This window comes from Larus michahellis, chromosome 4 (genome assembly GCF_964199755.1).
Source record: "Larus michahellis chromosome 4, bLarMic1.1, whole genome shotgun sequence".
Taxonomy (NCBI): Eukaryota; Metazoa; Chordata; class Aves; order Charadriiformes; family Laridae; genus Larus; species Larus michahellis.
The window spans coordinates 47,557,460-47,568,826 of NC_133899.1; the positions used below are offsets into that span (position 1 = coordinate 47,557,460).

General features: G+C 35.9%; 1 protein-coding gene across 1 annotated transcript in view; it reads left to right on the forward strand.

The window, feature by feature from the left end:
• The window catches only part of MYBPC3 (myosin binding protein C3), a 66,447-nt gene extending 57,109 nt beyond the window's left edge, over positions 1-9,338 (forward strand). Inside the window, exons 28-33 of the mRNA XM_074584384.1 lie at positions 1,603-1,742; positions 2,509-2,668; positions 3,233-3,369; positions 5,972-6,158; positions 7,275-7,317; positions 7,924-9,338. Coding sequence (XP_074440485.1) covers positions 1,603-1,742; positions 2,509-2,668; positions 3,233-3,369; positions 5,972-6,158; positions 7,275-7,285 — 635 coding nt within the window. The 3' untranslated portion in view covers positions 7,286-7,317; positions 7,924-9,338. The remainder of the gene's footprint in view (positions 1-1,602; positions 1,743-2,508; positions 2,669-3,232; positions 3,370-5,971; positions 6,159-7,274; positions 7,318-7,923) is intronic.
• The last annotated feature ends 2,029 nt before the right edge of the window (positions 9,339-11,367 follow it).

Consider the following 11,367-nt stretch of genomic DNA (forward strand, 5'->3'; position numbering starts at 1 on the left):
AAGTAATTAACACATTATTAAACATCACAACATCTGTCTACTATTAGATTATAATATACTTACTCAGGGCTCATAGAGCTTTGCCCACTGATACTGTTGCCGTTTTCATATCCATGCAGGTATTCATCTCTAGTATCCAAAATTCTTATCTTCAAGTCAGAATAGATTAATTGATTTCTGTATAATGAAGTTACACATCTATAAATATATCTAGCTTTTTTCTTTTACTTTTCCACATCTTCATAAGCAATGCTGTTCATTTGACAACACATTGCCATTCCCTACTTCAGAATCAGGGAAGAAGAAAGTGGGCTTTAGCTGAAATTGGTAGCTGTTGAGAAACACACAAGATGGCAGCTTTTTCTCTGAAGTGTTAGTATAAGAGAGGAAGAAAGAAGACAATAAATGGAACGAGCGCAACGCTTTCTATATTCCTTATTGAACTTCTAGCTGGCTCCAGTGTTTACGAATTTGAAGGAGGACAAAAAGGGTTAAAGCTAATTACAAAGCAGTCTTTGATTCCAAAGTGTGCCAGTGAAAGGAGAATTAGCACATTATGCTTTCACATAGAAAGACACTCTTCCCCTAATAACAGTCAAAGGCTGGTTTATTACTGGTTTGCATATCCTTCTTTAAGGAATTAAATTACAAGCAATCTATAATTACATTCCTTTGTGCTTTGCTCATCTCAAACCTACATCTGTCAGATTGCTACTATTTTCTTCATTTTTCCAGCTTAGCTACAAAAAGAGGGGACAGTTTCCACACAGCTATCTAGAATGATCCTGAACTATCCTTCACTAAATCACAAGACCATCTACCCAGGCCTAATGGTCACCTCCCCAGTGTGCCCGGTAACTGCAAGCAACACTCTAACATATCAAAGAGGAGAACTAGCACCTTCAAGTTAAAACATACAGGAATATTACTTAAAAAATCTAATTTAAACGTTACAGCATTTGACTAAACAGCAGCAGTATAAATATGAATGATCCTTAAAAGAAGGAAAAATGAAAATTATCATTTTATAATATATACTTCCAAGTATCTTAAAACGGACATCGATTTCTGTACCTCTTTGAGAGAAAAGTTATTACAGAGAAACTTCACTAGCGGGCAAGCTGACAAGCACTGAGGCAACAGGAAGAAGAGTCAGGTATAGTCCCAAATGGCTGGCCTTCTTTAATATACCCAGTTGCCTTTATTGTTTATATTACTCTCAGGATACCTAAATGTCTGAGTTGTACTGAGGTAACAAAGTAATAAAACGGTAGTAAAATAGTTAATCATCACACCCATCCAAACAACACAAATTTCTTATTCCATTTTAAGGAAGAGTTTGCCTGGTTCCTCTGTTACTAATTCTACTGTGTTGCCTGTTTCTCAGTAGGTTTCAGGCCTCCCAGAAAAGTTTTAAGAGGGTATTTGAAAATTTCCCAACTTTCCTGTTTACAGTTTCAACTTCACATAAATGAAGTGTACTGCTATGGAACAATTATAGATTGCTATCAAGTTCTATTTTTTCCCCTGCACGGGAGGAAATGACAAAGCTCTTGGATCTTGAACCAGAAGCTAAGGGTTTTTTTCACCTCTCCTCTGCAGACAAGCCTGGTCCTCCTCAGAATATAAAGCTGGTAGATGTTTGGGGATTTAATGCAGCCCTGGAGTGGACACCTCCACAGGATGATGGCAACGCACAGATCTTGGGCTACACAGTCCAGAAAGCTGACAAAAAGACAATGGTAAGAAATTGCACCAAGTCAGTGACTTTATATGGAGTTTAAACTACTACCTGCTCTGGGAACACAGAGACTTGAGGAAAACAGCTAAATTCATAACCCTCAGTTGTGTGTCCAAGGTGTCCTATGGCATATCAGAGGCAATTAGAGATTGAAGAATAGAGTCTAAAAAGAACCAAAAGGCTAAGTATAGTGCTGTAGAAAATGCCCAGTACAAAATGTAAAAAGAGAGACCTAGACTGTCCCATCTCTTGTGGTGACTGGACAGACAGCTTTAATCAGCAGGTGGAATTATATTTTTTATTTGAAATTATATTTTTCACAAATGCAGGGGAAAACTGAAGGGGAGGGAGGAAGATTTAGACTTGAACTCAGGTGCTGGGCATACTAGGGTATATACTGGGAGAGGTATGTGTGCTAGTCAAGCTGGAAGATGTCTCTCTCATGGAAGTCCCCATCAAGTAGTCATGTTTTGAGGACACTTCCTATATCAGGTTCCCAAGGTATGAGTAGGGCTAAAATGTGAAGAGTATATTTTTTTTCTCAAAATGCAAGTATTCATACAACTATCATGCCAGCTAGAAAACAAAAGTAAGAAAACAGATCAGCTGATCTTCACAGAAAGCAACATAATATTCATTTTGCAGCCTAGTGTTAAATACCTGTCTACCTGTCTTTTCCTTGTAGCAAGAAGGATCTCTCTATACAAAAAATAGCACCATGTCTGACCTCTCATAGCATCTTTCTAAACAGTATAGTCTTGTTACAGGAATGGTATACTGTTTTTGATCACTATCGTCGCACAAACTGTGTAGTGTCAGACCTGATTATGGGAAATGAGTATTTTTTTCGAATCTTCAGTGAAAATTTGTGTGGATTGAGTGAAACTGCTGCAACCACCAAAAATCCTGCCTATATCCAAAAAACAGGTAACATATTCTTCAAAACAAAGATCACAAAAGCTACTAAGTACCAGAAGTAATACATTGGTAAAAGGAAAAATGCAGTATTACTTAGATGCACCACTACAGATATTTTCATTACTTACTAACTAGCACTTATAAAGTATTTTAGCATCAGGAGCCCTTATCTAGGCAGATCTCCTGCACTAACACGAACATCTGTTCAAAAATATTTAATCACACAGTCTTCTTAAACTATATTATTTTCTTAAAATAATACAACTGGAGGGTTCTATTTATGCTCTGGGGTTAAAAGTTTAAGATATCTGTGGTGAAGACTTCCCCTGCAGACATATGGCTTCCATATTTTTAACAGAAGCCAAAAACCCATGATTGCCAGGACCTTTAACTAAAGTATTAAATTTGAGATGTACTTTAGAGTGAAATGAATTTAAAGATTTGTTATATCATAAATGCCATAGCTTTGAAGCTTCTCTAAGTCATACAGGAAAATTAAATGACAAATAGATTGTACACAAGTCAACAAAATTGAAAACACAGTTCTTACTATTTTGTTTCTTTGAATTGCAGGCACCACTTATAAGCCACCTAGTTACAAAGAACATGACTTCTCCGAACCTCCGAAGTTCACTCACCCTTTAGTAAACCGTTCTGTGATTGCAGGATACAACACCACACTTAGCTGTGCTGTAAGAGGAATCCCCAAGGTACAGATTACATCAATTGTCATTGATACTGTTGCAACACAACAAGATGATGCTTTAGAATTCATGCCAGTTCAGCGTGACTGGAGTGTAACATCACCATATTAAGTAAAGGTCACCCAGTTATCTCCCACCTCACTCATAACTGATGCTTAACCAGAATGCATGATGCAAGCATTGCTGTGGTTGTGCACAGCAGCAGTGGGGTAGATACAGTAAAGGAGAAAGAGGACAGGACAGCCATGGCTTATGTTAACCACGAAATTGCCATTATGCAATATAATTGCTTATGTTAACCATGAAATAGCCATTGAAAATGCACCATGTGTACATAAAATCTACCCACTGAAGAAAGTAAACAACAATAACAGTATCTTCTCAAAATGTATATTTTGTTCTCTCCAGTCTTTCAAGAAAACAGCAGCTAACATAATATACTGTTCCATTAATCTAAATGATACATAGGAACACCAGTTCTTCTGTTATGTCAATACATCCACATAACTCTTTGAGAGTCTGAGTTACTTTGCAAAATTAACTAGAATAAGACCTGCAGTCATGTGTGAAGTTTTGGGGCTTTTTTTTTTTTTAATCTCACAGGAATATTTTCTCAGTCTAAATATATTTGTTGAAGTCTCTTCAAAGAGTACAAAAAGATGTACTTTTTTGTCAGGGTCAGGAACAAGCAGTAAAAACTGTATCAGCTAGGAGCTAAATTTAGGTTTCTCAAAAAAGGGAAATAGGCTTTTTGTCTACAGTGAAGGAATTTACCATATTATGACATAATCTCGTCATAAATTTAAATTAGTACAATCACAAAAATTGCAGAATGCTTTTCCCTTCCCCTTCTTGCTGCTTATTTTCAGCTCCTCTCCCTTCCTCATGTCTGTGCAAGGATCTGATAGCTACACAGCAAAACACGTAAGATAATTGCTCAAAGTTCAAATTAACTCGAAAAAAAAAGTGAAAAAAAGAGATAATCTTAATGCAATCATTTGCTACAGTTCATTGGATGAAGGCGCCCCAGAAAAAACTCAATTATGAAATGGAAGCTTACCCACATAAATAGCTGCAAAATAACAAGAGCATTATAAAATAAATTCCATCAACAGTAGGCAAAACCCATCCTCCAGTAGCTGCTGCAGCTTAGGTTCATCATGAAATGACAGTGTTAGTAATGATGTGCCCTCTTAGTTAACTGACATTTTTGTGCATCTGTATCCACTTCATTCTGTTTCCACAGTTTTAAGAAGATTCTAAGATAAACTTTGTATTTTACAGTTGTTAAATACAGTAGTCGCAGGCTTTTGAGCATGCTAGCTCTTTCTTCCACACTAGCCTGAAGGATACAAACAGTCCTTATCCTTCAGTACGCCTCATAATCTTAAAGCAGCTTTTCCAGATACATTTTTGCACTTGCATTGCCCAAATTAACCTTAACAAACACTTTCTGTACCGACTGCAGAACTCTGCAACAGGTCTTTTTCACGGAGAGTTGCTTACATTGATAGAGCTTTCCAATTCTGAATAACTATAGGCTATCAAGTATACGTCAGATATGATCTGTACGGCAAGAAAAAGTTATCACTTCAAGCAGAGCCAATATTCATGCCCTGGTAGCAGTATTGAAATAAAAGACATACACCCAGAAAGATAAAACAGCTATAGAAAAAGCAGCAAAAAAATTCTAAGGCAGGAAAAAATCCAGCTGACGTCTTTAAAGAAAATTAAGCATGGCAACTTGGATGCACCAAATTGTGTATCACACATCAAAGACACAAGTGATCCAGTAGATTTGAACAGAGTCTACAAAACAGTACGGTAGTCTTATTTTTTTAATGGATGAAGAAACAGAAGACGTTAATTCTGGAAGTAAAACAGATGAATACAGAACTTCGTTTTCTACTCTTTAAAGCCTATTTCTTCATTATATGTACTAACAAGCCTGAAATAAACACAAGCAGTTTGCTTTATATCAGACTTCATTTTCAAAATCTCATCTATAAAAATTAAAGGCACATTTTCAGGTACTGGGAAAAAAAAACACAGTGGCTTGAATTGGTAGAGCGCCAACCCCTTTACTGCTCAGCTGAAGCTAACAGAAACTTTTTGAGATTCCTGAAGCTGTTAAAGATATGCTAAATGGTTTAGAAAATCCTTTCCCAGCCTAAACCTTGGCATCCCAAGTTGACGACCCAACATCCACGGACCTTTATGACACTTCTGCTGTAATAATCTGTGCAGTTTAATTCCCCTCCTGTATGATACTTGAATCATTTGAATATATTTTCATAAGCACAATTAACTCCTGAAGAAAGGAGTTTGTAGCTGGTTTGTAGGGTGTTTTTTTTAAATTGCAATAAAATAGGGTACAGACCTACATTCTCTACGTGCTATTTGAGAGTAAATACTGAACATATGAATTATTAGTTTCACGAGTTTGCACTGAATGAGGAGAGGTTCCTCGAAAAATTATTAACACTGCTGTGTAATATCGAGGCCTTGTAATGCATAACTCTTTGATAGCTAAATTAAAGCTGTAAGATCAGCTGTAAGTCTTCGATTTTCTACCTTCTATTTTAAAATTCTTCTCTTGTTTCTTCAGCCAAAGATATTCTGGTACAAAAACAAAATGGATCTCTCTGGGGATGCCAAATACCGCATGTTCAGTAAACAGGGTGTGTTGACCCTGGAGATCCGGAAACCCACTCCATTTGACAGTGGCTGTTATACCTGTAAAGCTGTTAACGAGTGTGGTGAAGCTGAAATAGAGTGCAGACTGGACGTCAGAGGTAATCAGATGAATTGTATGGATAACACTGATACTCCAATGAAGAATAATGGATGAGCAACAGATAGATTTTAAAAAAAAAAATCATAGTTCCCTTTTATCTAACCGTGACTTGTTTGGTGGTATACAAAAAGGTTGTTAATTACACTCACTAGAAAGGTTGTGTTTTTCATTCTAAACTGTTATGACAGAATTACGTTACTTACTATGTAATATAGGTCTGAAGGTAGACAGTTATTATACTTCTCACTTAATATTTCTAGAGAAGATACTTAACACTGGAATGGAGGTCTACCTACAAACACTGCATTGTGGATAATTTTATTATCCTTTGTGCCATACTCTCTAATTAAAAGTTTTAAATTAAGGTATTAGCCCTTAGACATACGTAAAACATAGTGCATGCTAAATCACACACCTTTTTCAAACATTGATAGTTTATTTTGTTTGTCAAAAGGGCCAGGAAAAAGAGAGTCACATGTTTATAGCACAGTAAGAAACGTTGACTAAATATTTTTGGTAAAGCCACTACTAATGTATCTATTTGTCAATATGAACCTATAAAGCATCACTTTAAATGCTCATCAAAACCAAAAAAAGCTGTGAAAGTGATCTGTGTAACAGCCACTGATGGAGATCCATCTTCAGCACGGCAAGCCTGAAGGTATTTCTACACAGCACAGAGTTCAATATTTTACTCAGTGCTAAGTCAGGAATGTGTACACAGTATACCTTGCAGTGTTGGGCACCAATACCCTCACTGGGGTCTTGGCAGCAAGCAATTTAGCTGCATTAGTATGATGATGAACTCAGACTAAGAACTCTGAAACGTCTAGCTAATCTATGCAGCAGCTTATTAAGACACACTACTTTCAGTTCAATGGCTAGCTCAAGTATTTCTGTTCAGTGCTATACTGTACAGTGTAGACGTGGATCAAAGCTTATTATTAATCACCTTCTGAAACTTGCTTTAGGAACATTAAATCTCCTTGGAAGCATCAGATAAAAGCAATTACTATAAAGCTTCCATATTTCACCTTCAGCACCCAGTCTCAATTTAAAATGAGCATCCTTCAATGTCTAATAATATCTTAAATTTTTTTTTTTCATTCTCCAGCACCTCAGTAAAACCCTGAGCCTCAACTCATCTGCAAGTCAAGGTACGAATCAAAATAATTCAGCTGGATAAAGGAGCAATGGCTTTTTGGTTAAATATAAGGTTAACCAGTCATTACATGTTCATAAAATTTTTTAGATTGGAAGGGAACTTTAAGATCATCTAGTTCCAACCCCCTGCCACAGACAGGGACACCTCCCACTACACCAGGTGTTAGAGACTTTATGGAATTTTTGTAATGTTGGCAGGACGTACATGTGCTTGTTTTGATTTCTGTTTGTTTTTTCAAAAATTATACTAAGATCACATTCCTGCAAGGTAATTTATTTGGTTTATTTTAAAGTCAGGATTTCATGGGTCTCAACCTTTAATATGCTATGCCAGTGTAAAAATGTGCAAGAATAACATAATACTTTGTTGATTTTTTTCTTAACTCACTACAAGCACTCCCTCTAGGACACTTATTTATGAATACAGAGCTAACTAGCGTGAATACGTGTGCATTACTTCAACCAAGCCAGCACAGTTAAAATTACAATACATATAGAATTATAATGTACATTTTAGACTTTTAAAAAATGATATAGCTATAATAAACAATCAGGTAATGTATTTGACAACAAATCCTTCTCCCCATTCTCTGTTGCAGCATTGGAATGGAACTTGAAAAGAAGAAAATTGAAGAAACAAATGAGGGAAAAATTCAGTTACATTTAGGAGTCCTGCTCATCTTAAATGTCATTTAATATATGTGTACTAGGAGGCAGCAGTGTCTTGTAGTGTCCTGCTTACTCAACATATTTTCAGACAATATTTCCTGTTTTCATACATACATCTGTTTTCATTACATTGCCCCCATCGCCATGTGAAGAAATTCAGGGAAGTCAAGATAAAACTTGTCCCCCATTACATAAATAAGATATGGCTGAAAAAAAAATAATGAGTTTTGCAGTTACATGCAAACCCAGTCCATTCCTAATGCCTGACACAAATTCCCCACTTCTACAGTTCTCTCCATTTTTCTCTTCTCAGAATTCTGATATTCTTCATAAGAAACAAGTACCTCAGAATAATGAAACACTAAAAATTATTTCTAATATTTAATCACCTTTCATTATACTAATCTCTGCACAATAGAAAGTAACTCACTCCTACTGCTTTTACTGTCAGTGCTTGAAATATTCACCTCAGTACTCTTGAGCAGATCTTTGCAGAAACACATCTGAAACACACCATTTTGGAATATCTGGCTAAAGCTACTGTTCTGCTTTATATAGAAAATAGTTTCTTTGATAATTACTCACTACTGGTTTTCTAGCTTTTTAAAAGACACCAGCATAGACTTCCAGTTATTAGATGTTTCTGCAACCAATCATAGACATCATACTAAGCTACAGAGACAATCCTGTACCTTAGATGAAACGCTGAAAGATGCAGCCAGGAAGATTATTCGCACATAAATAGAAATTTTCAAAACAAAAAGCTTGTTATGAATGCAATAACTTACAGTCATCAAATATTACTGAAGGCTTTTGAAAGTCTATGAATGGTATGTATATATTTTTGCAGATAATTTTGTCTATCAAATGACACAACAGCATTTCTAGCTTCTCACCTAGTAGTTTGAATAGTATTTGGGGTGGGGTTTTTTTGGACCTGCAGTAGTTGTTAGTAGTTTCTGGCTGGAAAGTACTTTTTCACAATCACAGTACAAGAGATGGTGGGAAGATGAAATTAATCCAGGAAGCATCGCCTTTTGGAAGAGTCAACACAAACAACCTGAAGTAACACTACTCCCCTGTCTCAAGGGGAGTTGCGAGTTGAGACTGGAAAGCATGTCTGACACAGCATGTTAGTTGTACTAAACAAGCAAATATAGCTTCATAATAAAACCACTGATGATAATGAGATGTGTATTTTAATTACTTTATTATGGTATCAGAACAAAGAAGGGTACTCCTCTAAAACCAAAGTCAATGTATCCAAGGTTAACATTTGTCTGTTGCACATTGTTATTATTCAACAAATAAATAAAAAACAATGGCAAATGTGCAAACAAGTTCACATTGTTTTGTACTTTCATTTTCTGAGCAGCACTATTGTTTAAAAAATAAGACACATACAAGTCAGGAACGTCCTGTATTATAAAGAGCCTTTGACCAGAATGCAGTGGACTGAGAGGATCATCTCAGCATCTGTGTCTATTGAAAAGCAGCAACTGAATTGCAAAAGCTTAGATTACAAAGGGCAGCTTACCCTATGGAGAGTTAGGTGCTATACCAAATACATTCTACAACAGAAAGGTGTTTTGTGAGGAGAGTAGACTTTCATGCTGTAATAGGGTACAATACTGAAAGAGTACAAAAATCAAGAGTCACTAAGAAAATGGCATTTTCTGCTCAGTTCTTAGCAGTTCAACATGAGTAAAATGGGGAACAGAGTGCTTTCTCAAGTGAACATTTATTTCACCTCTCAGCTGTGAAAAGCAGCATACTGCAAACTGATGCTTTCGCTAGATCTTAATCAATAATTTTTTCATGAAATTTTGTTGTTTAAATGGTCTTCAAGCATGAAATTCTACCATATATATATAAAAAAATAAGTTTCCAGTGCTCACAGATTTACTTCCTGTTGTTTAGAAGTCCTCATACTAATGACAATCAAAGAAATGCCTCCTCAAAAAAACTGGCTGAGACACTATTTCTGGAGTACTTCATGCAGGGTAGCACCAAATAGAATCAATTCTATAGGGTCTTCTAAGAAAATGCTGTGCTTCTACATGAAAAACACAAATCAGTTTTTAATTTCAAAACTTTCAATGACAAGAAGTGAGCCAAAACCAAATCTGAATACTTACAAAAAAGCAGCAGTCTCTAGTTAGGTTTCTAAAAATTATTCCTGAAAACATGAATTCTGAAAATTCAAAATGCTAACTACTCTTCACACACTGAAAAGGGGAAAGGTATGCCTGCAAGATCTGAACTTTCTGTGATTAGTTCTAGAAGGGTCTTTAGAAAGTTAGAGGTGTTTATTGATGTTTTGCAAGCATATAGTATTTGTTCCATGGCTGGTATTGATCCTGAATGTATAGTTCACTAATTGCCCATTAATTGCATGCTTTTAAGAAATAAATTACTTCCATTCCAATCTGTTTAAAACTACATAAATTCAGCAGTTTCTTCCAAACCTAGCAGGCTAAAACCACAATTTTTCCCCATCACACCTGAAAGACTACTTGACAAAAAAGTGGTTTAACTATTTTTTTTCCGTATGGGACCTCCTTTGATGCAAAAATCAAATGGACTTATCTCTAAATGTCACAGGAAATATTCTTACCCTGTAGTTGTTAAGTACTGTTAGAAAGAAGTGTACAAGGTAAGATCAATAGTAAAAAAATTATTAACATAACTCACAAAGTTAAAAAATTCTTATCTATTAGCATTCCCTTTTAGCATATTAAGTGCCTTTCACAGCTGACAGCAACTACTATCAAAAACAACAGTCTTATTGAAGTCCTTTTAGTAGTTTTCCCCAAGACAAAAAACTGTTACTGCTCAAGTAGAAGATCCTTCCATATGATATCCTTCCAAGCATAACCTCTTCAGACCTATTATTTCTATCCAGTCAGATGTGAAATTGACTTTTACTTTTGATGCTACCATAATTTCAATTTAAAACCTATCAATTCAGCCTGCTTGCTGCCAGTTCAGTGTACGTGCCTTTCTGTCAAAGAAGTTACTACAAACTATATAGCAGGAATGGAGATACTTAGATGCATGAAATTAACGTACCTAAGACTTAGCTGATACATTAGGGATGTTGCAGAGCATTACCAAAGGTACAGTATCATACTGTACAGAAATAGTCAAGTTAGCCCAGTGCTTCACTTGAACTAAGATACCACTTACAAGGAAGATCAACTAACCCAAAAATATTAAAACAAGAAATATCATATCCAGTATTCCTACTAGCTCGTTCTCTCAGTACGGCACTACCTACTAAACAGATAATCACTCAGCTGACAGTTTAGCCCAGGATAACACACATTTCACACCACAGTATTAATTTGTTTGTGTTTCATCCTGTATTTCAG